General features: G+C 36.8%; 1 protein-coding gene across 3 annotated transcripts in view; it reads right to left on the bottom strand.

The window, feature by feature from the left end:
* Positions 1-593: 593 nt before the first annotated feature.
* Positions 594-24,355, bottom strand: part of LOC115221773 (vang-like protein 2-B) — a 78,983-nt gene continuing 55,221 nt past the window's right edge. For all 3 annotated transcript variants that reach the window (XM_029791995.2, XM_036510900.1, XM_036510901.1), the window contains 3 exons: positions 4,326-5,564; positions 1,555-2,643; positions 594-1,178 (listed from right to left, as the gene is read on the bottom strand). In XM_029791995.2, coding sequence (XP_029647855.1) covers positions 2,216-2,643; positions 4,326-5,529 — 1,632 coding nt within the window. In that variant the 5' untranslated portion in view covers positions 5,530-5,564 and the 3' untranslated portion in view covers positions 594-1,178; positions 1,555-2,215. The remainder of the gene's footprint in view (positions 1,179-1,554; positions 2,644-4,325; positions 5,565-24,355) is intronic.

A 24,355-nucleotide genomic window follows, 5' to 3' on the forward strand; every position in this document is an offset into this window, starting at 1 on the left:
CAACTGGTTCAGGCATTATGATTAGTAAAACACCCAGTAAAGTGATATAATGAGAATTATACAAAACACTATCCATATGCCACACACCTCCTACTTAAGAAACACACACACACACAGAGTACGGCAGTGGTTCAAATGGTAACCCCAGCTACTGGGTTGCCAACTCAGTACTCTATTAGTTCTGTATAGTAAAGCAACACGACAGAGGAGAAATGTGTAGCCATCAGCGAACTTTACATTGTTGAGTAATTAATACTTGCATCCATAATTGTATAATTATCGCTTGTTCAAGTTTCACCATGTTTCAGATATGAATTGATATAAACAGATATTGGCCTGAAGGGTTAATGATAGTCAAAATAAACGGTAACTATATCTTAAAAAATTTTATGTAGCAGTTTGTTACAATTGATTTATGATTATTTTAATTTATACAGATATGTATACAGTCAGGAGGTGTGAGGTGAAGCCCATATCCAAAAGTAAAAACTCCTATGTTATTAGGACTCACAATGAATACAAACAAACTGGAATCAGTCCTGTGAGCATATATCTTATGTGGACAGTATTTTTATATTTCTAATACTAGTGTAGTTATCTGCCCTTCATTCAGAGTTTTTGTTTTTTTTTCTCTTATCTGATAATCATCCTTTGTGAGCTTGAGGCCATAGAGCCTGTTTATACTTATATATATGCATAGTCTTTATGTGTTCCTTAGTAACCTCAGCAAATGGCTCTACATTCTAATGTAGAATTAAGGAAACAAAAAGCAAATGTAAAGAATAAATACAAAGGTTGTAGAAGACTATCAAAGTTAGAAATAAAAACAAGAACAACAGCAGACAACTAGACTAGGAATTTATTAGAAATAAGTTTACTGTCCACATTTTATGTAACATGTTTGCATAACATCTATACACAAGCATACCTTAATACACACACTCACACACACACACACACACACAGATATAAATTTGTCAAATTACAATAAGAAGAAAAGGTATTCAGTATAAGAAGTGTATACACAACCCAACACACACACACACACACACACTCATACATAGGGAGCACGTAGTTGGATACTATTTACACACCTTTCAAGGTACAAAAAGAGAAAATTATAAAGGGAGCAGCATCAGAAAATTTATGTTTTATGTATCCACATACACACACATATACTCTTTTACTTGTTTCAGTCATTTGACTGCGGCCATGCTGGAGCACCGCCTTTAATCGAGCAACTCGACCCCGGGACTTATTCTTTCGTAAGCCCAGTACTTATTCTATCGGTCTCTTTTGCCGAACCGCTAAGTAACGGGGACATAAACACACCAGCATCGGTTGTCAAGCAATGCTAGGGGAACACAAACACAGGCACACAAACACATACACGCATATATATGCATATATACGACGGGCTTCTTTCAGTTTCCATCTACCAAATCCACTCACAGGGCTTTGGTCGGCCCGAGGCTATAGTAGAAGACACTTTCCCAAGGTGCCACGCAGTGGGACTGAACCCGGAACCATGTGGTAGGGAAACAAGCTACTTACCACACAGCCACTCCTGCGCCTATATATGATATATACATATCATATGAGAAGTCTGAGAAACTGAGATACACTACTAAATATAAACCCTCACTTCGTCATTTTAAAACCAGACACACACACAGAGACAGACATGGACAAAAGAATATATACTAAAACATGTTGGAAGAACAATGGTAAAAATCACTAGTATTGTATTTCAAGTTTCTGACATACAACATTGTTAATTACAGTGCCAAACAATTAGAGTGTAATGTTGGCAGAATTAGGGACCTGAACACGAATGCATGAACAGTATCAATGTACACAGCATAGATACATCAATAACAAAACCAATTATTGAAAATGTGAGATAAATGAATACAAAACGAAATAAATCAGAAATGAATCATATGATGTTTAGCTTAATTTGTAATTGGAGAAATTATATTTTTTCTTAATTTGAAGTAGGTGTGTGTGTGTGTGTATGGTGGGGGGGAGAGATGGCTTTTCCTTGAAGGAAGGAATAATACCATGATAGCAAAGTAATCTAAGAAATGTGGCTTAAACCCCAGATATTTAGTAATTAATAGCAGTAGTCAAAGACAACACAACTGTCAGGTTTAGTTGTTTGTTTGTTTTTTTTTGTATGTGTGTGTGTTTTTTTTTTTAGTTCTTTAAACATTTAAACGGACGTCTCGGAATTAAGACGTAATACAAATTTGTTATGTTTTGGATCAATGACTTCTTCAGTCAAACTAAAATGTGGCAACTTATGAACCGAACAAAGTAATGAGAGCTCTCCTTGCCGAAGTTGAAACACAATCCCATGTTCTATTTCCCTAGTCAACAAATGATCGCAAACAAGGACCCACTTCTCGAGCCCCTTATAATCCTTCTCGTTCATGATCACTGCCCCTTGAGTGAGGTACTTCTCCACAAAGGCCTTTGGACTGACATCATGGCTGATACATGTAGCTAAATGTTGTAATACAGCTTCCATAGTGTAACGTGGCTGCTGACGTGTGACGCGGAGATATTTTTGTAAAGCACGAGCCATTGATGGGAAAACAGCCTGAGCTGCTTCATAAGGGTCCATGGGAATTGCAGGGCCTGAAATATATATAAATAAAAAAAAGACAGGAATAAGAATAACATATATATTTCTTTATTGCCCACAAGGGGCTAAACATAGAGAGGACAAAGAAGGACAGACAAAGGGATTAAGTCGATTACATTGACCCCAGTGCGAAACTAGTACTTTTATTTATCGACCCCGAAAGAATGAAAAGCAAAGTCGACCTCGGCGGAATTTGAACTCAGAACGTAACGACAGACGAAATACCGTTAAGTATTCCACCTGGCGCGCTAACGTGTCTGCCAGCTCGCCGCCTTAAATAAGAATAAGAATAACATATAAACCAAATGATAACATGTCAACAACAGGCAATGGGTAAGTAGTGATAAATTTGTAAGTTGGTCTCTCTGTTTTCAGAAAAAAACTAAACCTGATACAAAATATCAGCTTTTGTCAATTTTTTGAGCATCATCATCATCATTTAAAATCTGCTTCCCATGCTGGCATGGGTTGGATGGTTTGACATGGTGATGGCTAGCTGGGAGCTGTCCAGACTCCAGCTGTCTGTTGAGGCATGGTTTCTATGGCTGGATGCCCTTCCTAATACATCGGTTGTCAAGCAATGGTGGGGGGACAAGTACACACACAAACACATAATATATATATATATATATATATATATCTATTTCTTTATTGCCCACAGGGGGCTAAACATAGAGGGGACAAACAAGGACAGACAAAGGGATTAAGTCAATTACATCGACCCCAGTGCGTAACTGGTACTTATTTAATCGACCCCGAAAGGATGAAAGGCAAAGTCGACCTCGGCGGAATTTGAACTCAGAACGTAGCGGCAGACGAAATACAGCTACACATTTTGCCCGGCGTGCTAACGGTTCTGCCAGCTCGCCATCATCATCATCATCATCGTTTAACGCCCGCTTTCCATGCTAGCATGGGTTGGACAGTTTTGACTGAGGGCTGGCAACCAGATGGCTGCACCAGGCTCCAATCTTGATCTGGCAGAGTTTCTACAGCTGGATGTCCTTCCTAACGTCAACCACTCCGAGAGTGTAGTGGGTGCTTTTTACGTGCCACCTGCATGGGGGCCAGTCAGGCGATACTGGCAATGACCTCGCTCGAATCTTTTTATATGTGATTTGAGCGAGGGGCTTCTTTCAGTTTCTGTCTACCAAATCCACTCACAAGGCTTTGGTCGGCCCGAGGCTATAGTAGAAGACACTTGCCATGCAGTGGGACTGAACCCAGAATCATGTGGATAGGAAACTTCTTAACCAAACAGTCATGCCTGTACCTAGTATAAAGTAATTTTCAACATAATACAATAATTCTCCCTATATACAATAAAATGCATATGGGGAATAGAAATAAAATTTTCTCAACAATATTTTAATAGCAAGTATATTTTTTTAAGAATGGTGAATTACAGAATTTCCATTCAATATTTAACCCTTTCGTTACTGTATTTATTTTGAGATGCTCTGTGTTTCTTCCAATTATTTTAAATATAATGAAGAATTTAGTAAAATAACATCGTTATCATTGAGCTAGTGTTAAGAACATAAATTGTGACTAAAATTTGGTGGAAGATTTGAATTCAAAACTTATGAAAACAAGATATTTATACTAAAGAGCCAGAGCCGGTTTCAGCCGGTTTGGTAACGAAAGGTTAATGAAAATTGAATTTATATCTTACCTTGTTCATCTTGCATTCTTTTGATGTGAGTGAAGGCTTCATCAGCGGACATGATAAGTCTTGCTTTTCTCTTACGAACACGGCGCTCATACTCTTGTTCCTCATAAAAGCGTTCATTGTGACTAGTATCTCGCCTCCTACTATTAGGAGCGAATACAGCCCGTTGACGACCTTGTGGTCCAGAAGAATTAACACCATCAACGTCATAAATTTTGAGACTAGTTACTTTTGAGGACCGCTTATGGACATTTTCCAAGTATGGGTTAAACACAGGAAAATCTTTGTAATAATTTTCCAAAACTGAGACAGCTGCTCTCTGAATGCTTAAGATTCCAATGTTGTAATTTTGACTCAATCCATCAGGTGATCTCACAACCTTGACTACATACTGTGGTTGTAATTGGCGAATTTCAAGCACAATAATTGATAAGTAATGAATGAAAAGGAGAGCGTCTACAAGGGAGACAGAGAACTGGACAATGTTGTAATATTCTGTTTTCGCGTCTTTCCTCTTGAAGATGCGTACTCCGTAGAAGAGCCAGAAAGCAAATGTAAGCACAAACACAAGGAAGAGTACAACAGCACGAAACACATAAACACGCGGCATGGTGGCTTTTGGATGGCGAAAGAAAAGGGCCATAGTTCCCATGAGTAAAATGATGAGCTTAAAGGTAAAACTGATCAGAAGGCCTTCACATTCAGGTTTGCAAGGTCCTGCGTCCCAGGTCATTATCCCGAGTTTGGGTAGGATGACCATAATGATAGGTGAAGCAAATCCAAACAAGCTGAGGAAAGTAGCAAGGGCTGTGCCAACATAACGAGTGCAGTCGAAGCCAATGCTGTCATCAAGATCTTTAGAAAATTTGTGCATATCCTCCATCGAAAATGCAGTTTCACTCGTATTTCCTGTGATAGCTGTTGTGTTGTCCCCCCAGTTATCATCTTGGGGGAGTATTTGAACTTCGATGCGTTCCTCGCATTCGTCTTCGCCCGACACGATATGATGGTCCCTGTGCTGCACAGCACGGTCGTCGATATGTTCATCACCCCCACGCACCTTGTCTCGGCTTTGGCTGCGGTGCGGACGGTTACTTGGTTGGCGTTGGTGGTGGCGGTGATGCATGCTACCATGGCTTCGATGTGACCGCTCCGAGCGGTCGCTTTTACCCGACCGCACAGATTCAGCTCCATCCATCATCTTCATTGAAAATCTTCAAAGATATTTCTTGAAATGTAAATCTGAAATTAGAAATGAGAATACTTAGAAACGAGAAGTGAGAGAGAGAGAGAGAGAGGGAGGAAGGAGAGAGAGAGATAGAGAGAAAGAGAGAGACAGACAGACAGACAGACACACACACACACACACACACACACACACACATTCACATTTCATAGCCATATATCTCCATAACTAGGGTTGTGAAGTCAGTACACAAAGCCTTCAACTTTAATCAATTTACGGTACCTATTTCTTTACTACCCACAAGGGGCTAAACACAGAGGGGACAAACAAGGACAGACAAATGGATTAAGTCGATTACATTGACCCCAGTGCGTAACTGGTACTTAATTTATCGACCCCGAAAGGATGAAAGGCAAAGTCGACCTTGGCGGAATTTGAACTCAGAACGTATTGGCAGACAGAATACGGTTACGCATTTCACCTGGCGTGCTAACGTTTCTGCCAGCTTGCCATAACTCCTTATTTGTAATGAAACAAATAAAAGTATTTCTCACATTGATTGAAAGCACACAACAACATATGTGTGAAATATCAGACTGCTTTTTAGTGCTAGGCTATGCTATTGTTTGTTACTTTTTAATATTATTTATTAAAGAAATTAGAAACAATTAAATATAAGACAAAACTTAAAACATTAAAGGGAAGCAGTTTTATCAAAGAAAAAAAAAAGCAAAAACAAAAAAAAGATACTGAAAAAATAAACCATAAAAATACTAAAAAAAAAAAAAGAGAATCATAAATATTTTTGTTTACCAATTCAATACACTAAAATATATTAAAGCTAAAATTAAAAGACAGAAAACAATTTAACAAACACGCATTTTAACAGGAAACTGTCAGTTTCAGAACAAATCATTTGCCAGGCTAATGATGTGATCTGAGGCTGCGTGTTAACTGGTATACAGAAGTGTGTAGAATGATCACAAGATGTCAAGCAAAGACTCAGAATTTGGTCTCACAACAAAAAATAACATAAACTGCTCTGAAGATAGTGGATTTAGAAAAATAAAAAATAAACTTTCTATTATAAGGAAGGACTAATAATTTAGTTCAAAGAATAGGTTTCACTAAGAGAAGTGATCAATATAAAAATTCAAATCAATAAACCCTTATACTCGTTGTCGGAGCACTGCATCCTTCAAAACTTCCATGCTTTCTGAGATTCGCCAACACTACACCTGATTTTCTCCCCTCCATACACACGCAAGCATATATCTGACTCGTACATTGTTCGCTTTCCAGACATTTGTACATTACTGCATATACTTTATACGCACTTTCTGACCAGTTGTGGTGCACCTGAGCACTGTATACAATAATTTCATTATTATTATTTTATTATTATAGAATATTAAAAATATTTAGAGAATTTCAAATTTATATTTGGTCACAGAAAAATAATAGATATTCTTTTATGCAAAGAAAAGAAAAGAAAAGGACACCAGAGTTACAGGAAATGCCATTGAGCCAACGAGGAACCCTGATCTAATCTGCAAGAAATACTGACCAAATCTACCTCAAAATCCCACTCCATCTTGAGAAAGGGAAATTCCTTTTAGAAAAATTTTCTACTATGCCAAAACCTTATTTCATCAACAAAATTTTATCTTGTTGCAGATCTTTAAAAATTGATATTTGAAATATTGCAACTTTAGGTGTGTCTCTATTTTGAATTATATCTGTATATTGTTTGAATGTTATTTTATTTAATAGTGAATTTGATTAAAGATGCAGATTTTGTTCCAAATTATTTTGGTAAATGAGGAGAGGTGGTGGTAATGATTTGCAGCATTGCCAGAGCATCAAACAGTGTTTTAAACTGTAGCTCTGTATGTATGTAAGGATGAAGACAGTGTTAACCATTCTGAGATCAATTCTGCCTTTTGTCCTTCCAGCATTGATAAAATAGTACATGTTCTTTATACTTTTCTGATCACATTTCTGTTAGCCTCAAATCGCCAGGCCTGGTCAGCGTTTGTAAGAGATGCAAGATTGAGGATGAATGAAGCCAGCTCAACCCTCCCCAGGTGAATGCTGTCTCAAGACAAGAAGAAATACACTGCCTTTGACTCAATTAATTTTGAAAATAATCAAGAATTCAGAAAAAAATAACTTTGTTGTTAACCTGTATTAGCAACATAAATTAACATGAAGTTTGTACCATAGGGCCAAGGGCAATCTTAGGCAGGTTGGTATCAAAAGGGGTCAACTGGAGTAAATAAATATATTTGACTGTTCCCGCCCCTTACATTTCTGAACTTGTACCTATTTTGAAAATCAATATTTTTCACATACTCCACATGAAAATATAAGAAAACTATACAAATAAAACTGCTTAATTTTATTAATTAAATATTGTAAAGCTTCAAAATAATCTTTTAATCAGAAGTCTGGTGCAATCTTCTGCCTGGCCAGCTCCTGTCAAACTGTGCAACCCATGTCGGCATGGAAGGTGGGTGTTAAATGATGATGATGAAAATGAATAGTGTGTCAGTATTTTCTCAAGACTGTTGATATACAGCAATGAGTAGTTTCATATTTTAGTCCATTAGTTAAATAATATTCAATTTTAGTTTTAGTCATTTATTTAAAAATCTACCTCTTCATCATCATCATTTAACATCCGCTTTCCATGCTAGCATGGGTTGGACGGTTCGACCGGGGATCTGGGAAGCCAAAAGGCTGCACCAGGCTCCAGTCTGATCTGGCAGTGTTTCTACAGCTGGATGCCCTTCCTAACGCCAACCACTCCGTGAGTGTAGTGGGTGCTTTTTACTTGCCAGGCGAGGCTGGCAATGGCCACGATCGGATTGGTGCTTTTTACATGCCACCAGCATGGAAGCCAGTCAAGGTGACGCTGGCATCGGCCACATTCGGACGGTGCTTTTTATGTGCCACCGGCATGGAAGCCAAATAATTTTATTGCATAAAACATTAAGGGGTGAGGTGGCAGATTTGTTACCACACTGAACAAAAATGGTAAGTGATATTTCTCTGGCCCATTACATTCTGAGTTCAAATGCCACCGCGGTTGATTTTTACTTTTTAAAAATTTTTTTTTTTTTAGAGTCAATAAAATAAGTACCAGTGGAGCACTGGGGGTTGATGTAATCAACAAACCCCACCATTTCCTAAAATTACAGGCCTTGTGCTTTTAATAGAATTATGTAAACATCCCACTTTGCAACACACACACACAGAAAATGACTGACATGAGAAAAACAAAATTTCCATAGCATACTTGAAATCATAAATTTAGTTTTAATTCAAGAAAACTGTTTTGTGGAAGTTCAATTTGGAATTGGTTCTTTGACATTTCATTGAAAAGTAGTGGAGCTTAACGAAGATAACAAATGTTTGAGAAAACAAATTGCTTGCCTACTGCCTTCAGGTCCCAAATACACTATTTCTTAGCATTCAGGTTTCCATATTGATTGAAATCTGTTGAAGGTGTCTGCCCTACAATATTTCATCATTCATCACAAATCATTTGTCACTTCATTAAGAGTTTTTAGAAAATGTCACACCTAATTTATTCGATATGCTGTGAGATATGATTAATGATACTGATCCAGTTTTTTCTTAATGTATTATACTATGTTCCATACTTTATTTAATTTAATAGAATATAGTTGTTTAGAAACAATTTCCATGAGGATTTTATTTCTTAACTAATTAAGCTCGACTCTTTTGTTATTCCTTCAAATATTTTCAAGCCCATCAGTTTAATCCTATTGAGGGTTAAACCTGCCTCAAACAACCCCTGGCGCTATGATACAAACTTCCCTTTTTAAAGTAATCTAAATTAAAATTTTCCATCAAAATGTTCAAGATAATTTATGCTCCAAACACCAGTGTAATAACACCAAAATTATTTTAATAAATTCTTCATAATTTTCAAAATTAATTGAAAGGCAAGGTATTTCAACAGAAATATAGTAACAAAAACGGTTAAGGCCTATAATTATTCCTCTCTCCTTAGTAGTCATAGTAGCGATAAACAAGGCTATTACTCTACCAATCATTAAAAGACAAAATAATGATGACAGAGATCAGTATAAAAAATAACAAATATACAATTTTATCGTGAAGAATTTATTCCATTGTTAATTCTTCTCCTATACATCTGCACTCATAAGCAACAGTTAATATAAGATTAATACTAAACCATTATATATATATCTCATTTAATGCACAGCAAATTAGAATCTATTCAATCTATTTAATTAAATGTTAATTCCCAAATTGTTTTCTACATAATTATTGCTGGTGGAACCAAAATGACATAATACATACACACACACACACACATATATATATATATATTATATATATATATATATATATATATATATACATATATATATATATACATATATACATACACACATATACATATATACATACACACATATATATATATATACATATATACATATACACATATATACATACACACATACATATATACATATACACATATATACATACACACATATATATATATATATATATGGTAGTTTTCTTCAAATGTTATATGTAGAAAAGTCTGTATTCTGCAAACTTAAACCATTGATTTTTATGTCAAGCATACAAGCACATAATTTTCCGCTGGACAGTTTACTCTCAGACTTGATCATCAATACAACCATAATCCACAGCCTATTCAGTCCCGACGAGACAGTTCTCATAACTTTTCGAAATCCTTGCTGCATGGGCGCATGCTGATTCATTTTCATTTCAATCAGTTAACGTTCGGTGGTTACCTGGATGGACTGACAATATATTTTCTGAGGTCATTCTGCATTTGTTCAAGCATGTTTTACGAGAGAAGCATATTGATATGACTCATCGCTGAGGGAATAAGAACCATTTATAAAGTAATTCTAAATGAAAATCTGCATCTTAAATCAAATCCGCTGCTAAACAAAAACATTCAAACTAGATCTAAAATAAATAAATAAGTAAGTATGTGAACAAATAATAATAATGACTAATGCCTCAATATCTCAAATAACTATTTTTAAGAATTTACTAAGAATATACAGCATAGATATTTATAATGATTTTGGTTTCAGCAGCAGTAACCATGTCAATAACAATTAGAGAATCATTAGCAATTAATTAAATATACTGAATAGATTCTAATTTACTTTGTGATATAATGGTTAAGTAATCAGTAACTTTTAGCATAGCAGAAAAGTCTTGTAAAAGGAACTACAATATATATATATATATATATATATATATATATATATATATATATATACAGAAAATAGTAAAATATATATATATATAGAGAGAGAGAGAAAATAGTAAAATATATATATATATATATATATATTATATATATATATATATATGTATGAAATCTAAATTCTTTATATTTAGATACTTGGAGCAAAGTAATTGAGAAATTTTATTTCCCAAAGCAAATTACTGTAGACTGAATTTAAAACAGATGCAAATAGAATGTTCCATCCAAATTGTTAGGAAAAATAAAGCCACTATTATAAGAAATGGAATGTCTAGATCTAGTTGGTATTGACAGTTTTCTGAAAATATTGGTGCAAATAGCAGTGTTCAAAATACACGAGAGACTGTGTGGATAGTAAACATTGCTATCATCAAGTAAGAAAAAATGGAAGAAAAAAAATATCATAAAGAGCTAAGATGAGTTTCTAAAATCCATGAATGAGTACATGATGTTGCATAAATAATGAATCTCCCTCTAGATAACATCGATCTATTATCAGGATTATTCCGAGATTTTTCTATTTACTCTTCACAGCTGAATTTGGAAAGATAGAATGAAATACACTTTGCCAAGTCTTTATTCCCCCAAAATGCAAACCTCCCAAGATTCCTCTTTACCTTTGCCTTTTTTACAAATATTGATCTATATCTATATATATATATAAATGCTGAAACTGAATATCATCCCCATCACTGGTTTGAGAGAGCCTACAAAGAACACGGGTTCTGCCCATCTCTGAATTAATATATATATATATGGCACAATGGCCCAGTGGTTAGGGCAGTGGACTCATGTTCAGAGAATCGCGGTTTCGATTCCCAGACCGGGTATTGTGTGTGTTTATAGAGCGAAAACACCTAAATCTCCACGAGGATCTGGCAGGGGGTGGTGGCGACCCCTGTTGTACTCTTTCACCCCAACTTTCTCTCACTCTCTCTTCCTGTTTCTTGAGTAATGCTGCGATGGACTGGCATCCCGTCCAGCTGGGGGGAATACCGCAACAGAAACCAGTAAAACCAGGCCCATGAGCCTGGCTAGGCTTGAAAAGGGCGCATAAATAAATAAACTATATATATATATATATATATATATATAAAATAATGACAGCAGTTATATGCAATATAAAACTAAAAAAGAGAAATTCAGTTGTCACTAACTGTGCTAGAAATAAGAGTTAGAAACCCTTATAGCCACAAGAAAGCACATTTTCATATATTGACAGGGGAGATAACTGCCCCACAGGGACACTTGATCACTATACTAGTTTTGCGTGAAAATTAAAATTTACATATATATATATATATATATATATATGAAACTCAGTCACTTTACCTCTACTGCTTTTATTGACAATAAAATTATTTCACTCCATACAAACATTGCATAAATGCAATGCTTTTTAATTAACTGTTAGAAAAATCTATGAAGAGGTTTATCAAAGAATAAATCAAATATAATCTGATACATGGGAATATATGCATGTAAACTGGGGGAAAAAATGTGTACATGCAATTGTTCTGAGTTGATACAAGAAAAGGGATGACTTTTTTTAGTATAGAAGAGAGAGAGAGTTGGAAAAGTGTTCTGAATGATCCTTTAATGGCATTGGTGCAAGAGCAGAACTTGAAAAGAGCCTTAGAAAGTAAAAGAACTGGTAAGGAGATGATAACAAGGAAAATTATGAAGTCATATTTCAACGTTCTATGGAGAGACTACAAAATCAGTTGTTAATAATTTCTATATATAAAGCTGAAGTTGTCTGTGTATGGCAGGTTTGGTAGCCTTCAACTAACACTATCTCCTCCGAGACCCTGCGGTGCAGGTTGACCAAAATTGAGAGTATGATAGAAGAAGGCTTGCTCTTCATTCCGTAGAAGATAAAATTCAAATTGGACCATGTTAACATCAAAAATTATTTACATCAAAAAGGTGCTTTTTTTCTACGAAAATCCCTATTTTTAATGATTTTTTTTTTACTGCTGTGTCGCCATTTTTCGGTGTATTTCAACCAGAGAAATGTTCACTTGAAGAGAATAACAAGTTACATAATGCAAAATTTTTAATTTTCAAAAATTCCAATTCTAAAGGGTCGGAGGGAAACAAACCTAAGCAATGCTGGGCGATACTGCTAGTAATTTCTATTTGTAAACCAATGATATTTTGCCACCAAAAAGTGAACCAAACTTAATCATCAGCATAAATATATTATGGTAAAAGGTGGTAGGCTGGCAGAATCGTTACTCTACTGGGCAAAATGCTTGGCAGCATTTCTTCTGGCTTTACAATCTAAGTTTAAAATACAACAGAGATCAACTTTGCCAATCATACTTTCAAGGTTGATAAATAAGTACCAGTTGATGACTGGAGTCAATGTAATTGACTCACCCCCAGCCCCCCAAAATTTTCCTGGCCTTGTACAAAAAAAAAAAAAAGAAGCAATTTTAATTATATATAAATTCCAGACACATTACATACATCACTTGACAAAATGGTTGCTGTTTCCAAGTATGTGAGAGAAAAAAGGTGTGGTGCAGTCTGATATTGAAACTTAAGACGTTTCCTATGACTTACAAGACATACAAAGTTAAACTTGCATGAAAGACCAAGCATTTATGGCATTAGCAGAAGGAAGTACTGTTGGGAAAGGAGGAACAAGTGCAAGGCTATATAATTGTAACAAGAAAGGTCAATGCCTGTCCCCTACAAAAACACACACAGACACACACACACACCGTCAAATTGACAGCAAATGCAGAAAGATACAAGACATGGTGAGGTCAAATCTGGAAATGTAGAGCCTTACAAGGTACCACAGAGGCTTGGGCCATGTTAAAGAAGGAAGAAGATATGGGATAATTTAATCCCTGTTACATGGTCATGGTTGGAGAGTTCAAGAGATCTACTCAGTTAAGGTTGACTTGTGACTAAATTAGCACAAATCCAGTTCATAAGAAGAGGTCTGATATTAAAATAAAATCTTAGTAAATGCTGCTGAAAAATATCTTCATACATAAGACATTAATATTGATCTGCCTTTAGCATCTAAACCAACTGCCAGGCTCAAATATTCTTCTTGTTTTATGATCAAATCAGCCGGATCTAGCCTCTCATACTGATTCTACAATGTCATTCTAAAAATAAGCAATCATATTTTTGAAACCTCAAAGCTATGAGATAATGCATAAATTCAAAATAATGAATAAATGTGCATTGTGTTTGACAGAGTATAATCTGAACATTAAAGGATTAAGTCTGTAAAATTGTTAATGAATGAGAAAAATGAATAATTAGATAAACTTAATCTAGTCAATTAAAATTCAAATATTCCTGAAAATTTCAAGTCTGTAGCTTAATTTTTTAAAAAAATTCATCTGTTTGATTTCTTTTATTTGTTTCAGTCATTTGACTGCGGCCATGCTGGAGCACCGCCTTTAGTCGAGCAAATCGACCCAGGGACTTATTCTTTGTAAGCCCAGTACTTATTCTATCGGTCTCTTTTTGCCGAACCGCTAAGTAACAGGGACGTAAACACACCAGCATCGGTTGTCAAGCAATGCTAGGGGGACAAACACAGACACACAAACATACACACATACATATATATATATACATATATAAGACAGGCCTCTTTCAGTTCCCGTCTACCAAATCCACTCACAAGGCATTGGTCGGCCCGGGGCTATAGCAGAAGACACTTGCCCAAGATGCCACGCAGTGGGACTGAACCTGGAACCATGTGGTTGGTTAGCAAGCTACTTATCACACAGCCACTCCTGCGCCTATTTATTTTTATTTATTTCTAATTAATTAGAAAACTTGTACAACAAAAAGAAAAGACAAAGCCTATATCATTTGTATTTAACCACTCCCTCGACTTTTTTAAAACCATTTTTCTTATTAAATATTCCTGTCTTGGTTTCAATTAATTTTGACAATAATGAAAAATTCAGTAAAGATAACTTTGCCATCATTAAGCTGGTGTTTGAGAGATAACATGAAATGCTGACGAAAGCCTTTAATTTAGATAACCTTAAAACAGGAAGTCGGTGTCACAGAATCAGGGTTAGTCTCAGACAGGATGGGATCTAAAGGTTAATGAACAGAAGGCTTCCTTGAATCTCTTTTATTTCAGCAACATTGTGATACATATATAATTTGACTTCATTTCAAAACAAAATTTTTTTTAAAGGAGATACTTGAAACTGGTTTATAGTTTTATATGACAATTTATGGCTTCTAACAACAGTCCAATAACTTAATAAAAGTTTGTAGGGCAATACATAAAAATCAACATACAAATTCGGTCAAAACAGAATTATCATTATGCTTTTCTTCTTTCTATAAATTTTTGTCCGCTTCTTTTCTTTGTCTTTTACTTGTTTCAGTCATTAGACTGCAGCCATGCTGGGGCCGCTGCCTTGAAGAACTTTTAGTCAAACAAATCAAACCCAGTCCTCTTTTTTTTTTTTTTTTTTTGAAGCCTGGTTTTATTCTACTAGTCTCTTTTCGCTCAACTGCTAATTTATGGGGACGTAACCATACCAACACCAGTTGTCAAGCAGTGGTGGGGAAAAAACACAGACACAAACATCTGTCTATCTAGGACAGTGGTTTTCAACCAGGGTTCCACCAGTACAGTCCAGGGGTTCCGCAAGAAGTTACAAAACTGCTAAAATCGACAGTAATTTTTAATTCTCCTGTGCAGATATGTGTGCATAAGACTATTAAATTATTGCACAGGTGTTCCTCGAGCCAGTGGAATGTTTCCTTGGGGTTCCGCTCCAGCAAAAATGTTGAAAAAGCACTGATCTAGACACACACACACTTGGCAAGCTTCTAAGGCTTTGGTCGGCTTGAGGCTATATACGACACATTGGGACTGAACCCAGAACCATGTGGTTGGGAAGCAAACTTCTTACCACACAGCCACACCTGCATTTACTCTTTTACTCTTTTACTTGTTTCAGCCATTTGACTGCGGCCATGCTGGAGCACCGCCTTTAGTCGAGCAAATCGACCCAGGGACTTATTCTTTGTAAGCCCAGTACTTATTCCATCGGTCTTTTTTGCCGAACCGCTAAGTGACGGGGACGTAAACACACCAGTATCGGTTGTCAAGCAATGCTAGAGGGACAAACACAGACACACAAACACACACACACACATATATATATATATACATATATACAACAGGCTTCTTTCAGTTTCCGTCAACCAAATCCACTCACAAGGCTTTGGTCGGCCCGAGGCTATAGCAGAAGACACTTGCCCAAGATGCCACGCAGTGGGACTGAATCCGGAACCATGTGGTTGGTTAGCAAGCTACTTACCACACAGCCACTCCTTTGTTTAAATCTTTTAGATAAATACTTTTTACCTTAACTGTAAATGTCTAAGAAATGCACAGCCAGCAAGTTTATCACTAACATTTTACAACTGAGATATTGGCAAGTTAGTTGAAGATTCAGTTATAATTAACAATAACAGATTAACCCCTTTGACACTAACTGACCTGAGACCACCCTTGGTTCTAGGATACAAAGTTCCTATTTTTAAAATGACCTTAATAAAAATAAAGACTTCCAATTAAAATTTCATGTTAATTTATGTTTCAAAACCAGCTTAATAATGGTCTCAAATTTCGGTACAAGGCCAGCAATTTTATAGAAGAGAGTAAGTCAATTAGATTGACCCCAGTGCTCAACTGGTACTTACTTTATTGATCCTGAAAGGATGAAAGACAAATTAGACCTTGGTGGAATTTGAACTCAGGACATACAGATGGACAAAATACCACTAAGCATTTTGCCCAGCATGGTAACAATTCTGCCAGCTCACTGTCTTAACCCTTTCATAACCGTATTTATTTTGAGATGCTCTGTGTTTCTTTCAATTATTTCAAATATAACAAAGAATTTAGTAAGATAACTTAGTTATCATTAAGCTAGTGTTAGGAACATAAACTGTGACTAAGGTTTGGTGGAAGATTTTAATTCAATACTTATCAAAACAAGACATTTGTACTACAGAGGCGGTTTCATTCGGGTTGGTAACGAAAGGGTTAAACCAGCTTGATGATGATAAAGTTATATTAATAAATTCTTAATTATTTTCAAAATTAACTGAAACAAAGGTAGTGTCTCCACAGAAATATGGCAGTAAAAAGGTTAAGGGAAATAGTAGAATCAATAAACAGCGCAGAGTAAAAGATACATATTGATTACTTGAATAAATAAAAGATTGAACAATATGCACTGAGTGATTATAGACTAATCCTCTTAAGTTAGACATTTTGTGTAAAATCCAAAAATTGTTAGCAATTTTAATTTTACTCTTTACTCTTTTACTTGTTTCAGTCATTTGACTGTGGCCATGCTGGAGCACCGCCTTTTAGTCGAGCAAATCGACCCCGGGACTTATTCTTTGTAAGCCCAGTACTTATTCTATTGGTCTCTTTTGCCGAACCGCTAAGTGACGGGGACGTAAACACACCAGCATCGGTTGTCAAGCAATGCTAGGGGGACAAACACAAACACACATATATATATACATATATACGACAGGCTTCTTTTAGTTTCCGTCTACCAAATCCACTCACAAGGCATTGGTCGGCCCGGGGCTATAGCAGAAGACACTTGCCCAAGATGCCATGCAGTGAGACTGAACCTGGAACCATGTGGTTGGTTAGCAAGCTACTTACCACACAGCCACTCCTGCGCCTTTTTTTTTTTTATCCTGTGAAGTTTGGATTTCAATTTGAGTTGAAATATTTTTTTCATTTTACTTTCTACGGTCTTTTGTTTCAAATGCAGGCAATTTAATAGACCCCACGTACTTGATAGTATTTCACCAATGTTGGGTGGATGGCAGGCAAAGTCAACATTGGCAGGAACTGAACTCAGGAACATGAAAGTAATCTTAACAGCAAAGCTGCAGAGAAAAAAAACGCCCCCACCAAAGAACCCCCCCCCCCCCCCCAAAAAAAACCTACCGGATGCTGATATTAAGAAAAAAAAAATAATAGAAAACTTACAAGGTAACATGAAACTGGATTCAGGTGAGTTTGTCAAGAGAGATAAATAAATAAACCAATTCTAAAATAGATATGATATCCCATTCTGAAAGGCTCATTAAAAAAACGAGTCTAGCAATTATAACCCATATGCCTCCTGCCTGTAAAATAATAAAAAAAATAAAGTGACAAGCTCCTAGCCATCTGTATCTATGACCCAGATTTGATTCCCAGTCAGTAACTATTTCACTTGACTAATTCCTCCCAATTTCCTCACCCACTGATATTGATAGAGGCTCACCTAACTTGCTATCATAAATATTCTTGCTTACACAGAATAGTCGAGGTCAAATGCATTTGCTCCACAAAATTTACCTAATATATCTAATACTTATTTAGTTGCACAAGCTCTATTTGTTGACCAAGTTGGCCCTTAGGTCACCATATTTCAATTGAAATACACCCCCATTATTTTATTATTTCAATTAATTTTGGAAATAATGAAAATATATAGTAAAATAACTTTGCTGTTATTAAACCGACATTTGAAACACAAATTAGCAGGAAATTTTGAAGGGAAATTTTTTACTTATTCTTCTATTCTTTTTATTCTTTTACTTGTTTCAGTCATTTGACTGTGGCCATGCTGGAGCACCGCCTTTAGTCGAGCAAATCGACCCCAGGACTTATTCTTTGTAAGCCCGGTACTTATTCTATCGGTCTCTTTTGCCGAACAGCTAAGTGACGGGGACGTAAACATACCAGCATCGGTTGTCAAGCAACGCTAGGGAGACAAACACAGACATACAAACACACACACATATACGACAGGCTTCTTTCAGTTTCCGTCTACCAAATCCACTCACAAGGCATTGGTCAACCCAAGGCTATAGCAGAAGACACTTGCCCAAGATGCCACACAGTGGGACTGAACCCGGAATCATGTGGTTGGTTTGCAAGCTACTTACCACACAGCCACTCCTGGATCACTTAAAAAAAAAAAAAGCTTGTACCCTAGAATCAAGGGCTGTCATGGGTTAAACATGAACAACACACGACAAATCAATAACTAACAATGAACTAACTAGATTTATTCTTTACATAAAAAAAGTGAATTTTTCTTAATTCAAATAATTCACTAAACTACATCAGTAAAGGTAAAGTTACCTTCTTGAGTCATGGCGGTTCATAAGGGCTGGTTTCCCAGTTTCATGGCATATGTATCCCCCACCTGGACAGGAAACCCGTCTGTTGCAGGATTACTAATTTTTGCCAGCTGAGTGGACTGGGGCAATGTGAAATGAAGTGTTTTGCTCAAAAACACAATGCATTGCCTGGTACAGGAATTGTAACCACAATCTTACAATTGGGAGTCCAACACTCTAACCACTAAGCTATGTGCCTCCACAAACTACATCAATAGCACTAACTATTTACTTATTAAAGCCCTTCACTCCCTAAAGAGCATGGGCCCTCAATGACCTTTCTTCAATGTTCTCAACTCTGGATTGACTTTTCTGTTTTCTCCCAGATTATGTTCGTTTTGAATTGTCATTAATGCTTCTGTAACTCTGCCTTTTTACTAGGTAGGGGTGTTGGCCTTACATAAGCGCATTGTTACCTCAAGAAAGAGGTGGTCCATGTTAGACTAGCCTCTATCCTTTGACCTGTCTAGCATGGCAGACCCCACTACAAGTTCCTGCTCTACAGCCACAGCTCTCAGGGTTACTAAGACACACAAGTCACAACCACACTACAACAAGGACTGGACTTTATGGCATGCCAACAGCACTGGCACTAGAACCTATTTATCAAATTTAATTTTTAAAAAAATAAATAATAATAATAATATCTACTTCTTCTTCTGCTGCTGCTGCTATCTGCTGTAGGTCGATGTTCTCTGTTCTTGTTCAGAAATCATCTCTATCGAGCTCACACATGTCCTACAAGGCCTACTCTTGATTTGCAGCAACGATGCCATCCGTTGCAGGTGGAGTTACTTGATGAAATCGAGAAATGAAACCTCTCATGTGCTTTCATATTCGCCCTGTTGTTTCTCCTCAATGGCTGAAATTACAAGCTTCAGCTATCAGTGCCATTTATTGCACTGCAGGGCCTTTGCCTCCCAAGCATCTGGGGACATACTGGAGTTCTTCATGTCTCTTCAGCACATCTCTGTGTCACAACTTCTGGTCTTATGGCTCCAACTATTCTGATGCAGTTCAGCATAGAAAACTGCCTTTGGAAGCCTGTCACCCTCCATCCTGAAAACATGTCCCATCCAGTGCAAAAATATACACACTAGTTGTAATCATCGATTTAATATACTGTCACTGAAGAAATTTATACAATCTTATTCAGTTTATATTTTTGCTAGATATTTCTCTAAATTTATTATGGTTCCATCTCTACAGCAAAAGCATTAAATTAATCATAGATTTAAGTTTAGTGAATACCTCCAAAAATTAATTAATTCATTTTAAGGATTTAACTATCAAAGAATTACTTTTAACCCTTCGGTATTTAAGCTAACCATTAACAGCCTAAAATATTCTACCTGTTTTACATTCAGACCAGTCAAATCCAGCCTTCACACCTACCCTACAATACTGGCTTCAAATTTTGGCACAAGACCATGAAGTTCGAAGGAGGGGGTGAGTCGATTGCAGTGACCTCAGGGTTCAACTGGTGCTTATTTTATCAACCTCAAAAGATGAAAAGCAAAGTCAGCCCCAGTAGAATTTGAACTCAGAACGTGAAGACGGATGAAATGCCGCTAAGCATTTTGCCTAGTGTGCTAACAATTCTGCCAGCTCACCACCTTCACCTTACCCTACACTATTATTCTAAAAATAAACAATCATATCATCAAAATATCAAAGCCACAAGACATCATCATCATTTAACATCTGTTTTCCATGCTAGCATGGATTGGACAGTTTGACTGGGGTCTGGTAAGCCATGGAGGCTGCACCAGGCTCCAGTCTGATTTGGCAGTGTTTCTACAGCTGGATGCCCTTCCTAACACCAACCACTCCGTGAGTGTAGTGGGTGTTTCTTACGTGCCACCTGCACAGGAGCCAGAGCAAGCTGGCAAACGGCCATGATCAGATGGTGCTTTTTACGTGTCACTGACACGGATGCCAGTCGGCGACGCTAGTAACTGCCACGCTCGAATGGTGCTTTTACGTGTCACCAGCATGGGTGTCTTAACGAACTTGACTCAACAGGTCTCCTCAAGAACAGCGGGTTACTCTACGATCCAAGGTTAGCACAGCAGGCCATCCTGCGAGCCATGAACTCACTGCATTTGTCGGGTCTTCGAAGTCAAAGCAATGTGAATAAATAAGCATTACATTTAAAAGAGTAATCCGAATGCTAAAGGGTTAAATAGCCATAGTGAAAGAAAATGGCAAGTGTGTGGTTGCGCATGTATGCGCGCGCGCACGTGAGCACCCGCATGCTATAACTTGGCAGCAGGCTCAGATGTAACATTCCTCAAAAGATCTCGTGTTTATTTCTAACAGTTAACTGACACATGTGGACTTCAATGCCCCTGTTCAGAGACAAACTAGAACTTCTGAAATGGGATTATATGAATGTGTAACTTGTAGTCTCCTTTTTTTTTAATCCATTATTTGTCCTTTACATTCAATTTTACGATTATTAGATAGATAATGTACATAACTTCTCTCCAACATAATCCTCCCATAAAAAAAATTTAAAAATTAGGTATTTAGGTTTCAAAAACAATTTTGTTTGTTTACTTGTTTGTTTGCTGTAGGTTTTTAATCTGGTATTTAGAAATTAATGAGATAGAAAGTCAAATTGTTTTTAATCAATAATGCTGCTTAATAATAAATTCAAAGCAGAAAAAGGATAAAAATAAAAAAATTTAAAAAAGCCCCAGCAAAAACACACCCAACCCTTTTTGAAATTCAATTTTTTGTAAGCATGTTACTTGGATTTAGCATGCACAAGTTACAAGCTATAGGAAAAACAAAGAGTTATTATGCATAAAATATGCTTTAGTAAAAATGTAGGCAGAGAGAGAGAGAGAGAGAGAGAGAGAGAGAGAGAATCATTACAGAGGGTTGCAGGCTCTGGGGAGAGAGTAAGAATAAAAAGCGAGTGGGAATAAGTCTGCAGGGAGATGCATCTAGCTTGTTCAGATGTCACAGTTAGAATTCAAACCCCGATTCCTTTCAGGTTAGTTTGCAACATGATAAGAAGGGCTTCATTCAGTATCTACAATAATGTAATTATCAAATTGAACTTAAACCATGTGGTTTCAGGTTCAATTCCACACTGCGTTCCACACTGGTTAAGTGTCTTCTACTATAGCCCTGGGCTGACCAATGCTTTTGTGAGTGACATTGGTAGATGGAAACTGTGTGGAAGCCCTGTGTGTGTGTGGTGTGTGTGTGTGTGTGGTCAGGGCTTTGTCACCACCACAACTTGGCAGTCTAGCAAACAAGACTGATACAATAAGTACCACAAAAAAAAAAAAACTTAAGTACTAAGGTTGATTTATTTGATTAAAAAAGCCTTCAAGATGATGCTCCAACATGACCACAGTCCAATGACTGAAACAAGTAAAAGACAACAGATAAAAGAAAGATAAATCTATGTATAAAAACCTGGTTCCCAGGTAAAATAACAGATCCTATAGAAACATCCATAATACATACAATGAAAAGTATTCTAGTATCCTTCGTGTCCGATGGCATCACTTTGTCTCCAACAATTCGGTGCGACACCAGTGCAAATCACCTCCCTCCGACAAGTCATCCTAACGAGACGTCTGCATTGGGTGGGTCATGCCCTCCGTCGTCAACCAGGAGAATTCATCTACGAAGCAATTGTCCCAGCTCCCCTTCAGGGTTGGCGAAGCGATGTGGTGGACAATGAAAAACCTGGCTGATGACAGTCAAGGCTGATCTGGAACCCAACCTAGGACTCCATATCTACGGCGTTCGCCACTGGAATAAGGAGTGGTTGGAGATCACGCGGTTGTTAGCCTCAAATCGCCAGGTCTGGTTGGCATTTGTGAGAGATGCAGCATTGAGGATGAATGAAGCCAGCTCAACCCACCCTGGGTGAATGCTGTCAAGTCAGTCAGTCATTCTAGTTGGACCCTGAGAGACCTTTAAGAACTGAAATATGTCACTTGACAGTACTGACTCTAGAAAGACCCACAAGAACAATCTTCAAGGAAATATCCCTGTAGTGTGCATATGTAACCGATCCTACATTTATCTGGAGGTTTGGTCAAATCTCAAACCACCAGCCCAATTTTAATTTACATACTCCAGTTTAAAACGGGAGGAAAATGTAATAAGAGCACTTCCTAAAGGAGACTGAATGTATTCCTCCTCTCACTCCTTAATACTTTAGAGCGATAAGATGAAAAAAAAAAAAGCTTAGGGAAGAATCTACATGTTACAAAAAAAAAAAAACCTAAAACGTGCTGTAAATAGCTACACACACAGAACCCCACCCCCTATGTTTTAGACTTTCAGAACAGAGTATTTCTACTTTATCTTTTTATAACATAATTTTCTCAAACTTATCTAATCTGTCTTAGTTTTCCCAATGGAGATATATTATACAAGTTGTGAATTTCAAGGATTAGCTCAGATTCATAAAGGTTGTCTCCTCATGTATTGCAAGGCTTAAAGCTTTCTGATTTTCATGTTTTCTAATCTGATATCACATAACTAACTGATTAGAGTTATGATATTTGAGCTGCATTCTCCCAGCTTCTCTGTGCTTAGTATAATAATTAGTTTCTTTAGTAATTATTTGCAGACACACCATTTAATACACTTCTTTTCCATGCAGATTTTCAAATTTCTTAATGTTAAACACTTTGGAACTCTATATCTACAACTCGCAAAATATTTAATATACAGCATTTTAAATTTAAACTTACTCTTTTACTCGTTTCAGTCATTTGACTGCGGCCATGCTGGAGTACTGCCTTTAGTCGAGCAAATCGACCCAAGGACTTATTCTTTGTAAGCCTAGTACTTATTCTATCGGTCTCTTTTGCCGAATCGCTAAGTTTCGGGGACGTAAACACACCACCATCGGTTGTCAAGCGATGTTGTGGGGACAAACACAAACATATAAAAAACACACACACATACATATATATATATAAATATATATTTATATATATGACGGACTTCTTTCAGTTTCCGTCTACCAAATCCACTCACAAGGTTTTGGTCGGCCCGAGGCTATAGTAGAAGACACTTGCCCAAAGTGCCACACAGTGGGGATGAACCCGGAACCATGTGGTTGGTAAGCAAGCTACTTACTACACAGCCACTCCTGCGTCTAGCCATAAAGCTTAATGAACTCTGTTTATTCTCTATTAGAAACAAGAAAAGCAGTCATTGTATAAATACTGCAGGTGCATATGTAGAAACTGCACTAATAAAAAAGTCAAGAAAACAATATATGGGAGTTACTGGTACGCTGTTGGTTACGACACAAGGGTTCCAGCTGAG

This window comes from Octopus sinensis, linkage group LG18 (assembly GCF_006345805.1).
Source record: "Octopus sinensis linkage group LG18, ASM634580v1, whole genome shotgun sequence".
Lineage (NCBI taxonomy): Eukaryota > Metazoa > Mollusca > Cephalopoda > Octopoda > Octopodidae > Octopus > Octopus sinensis.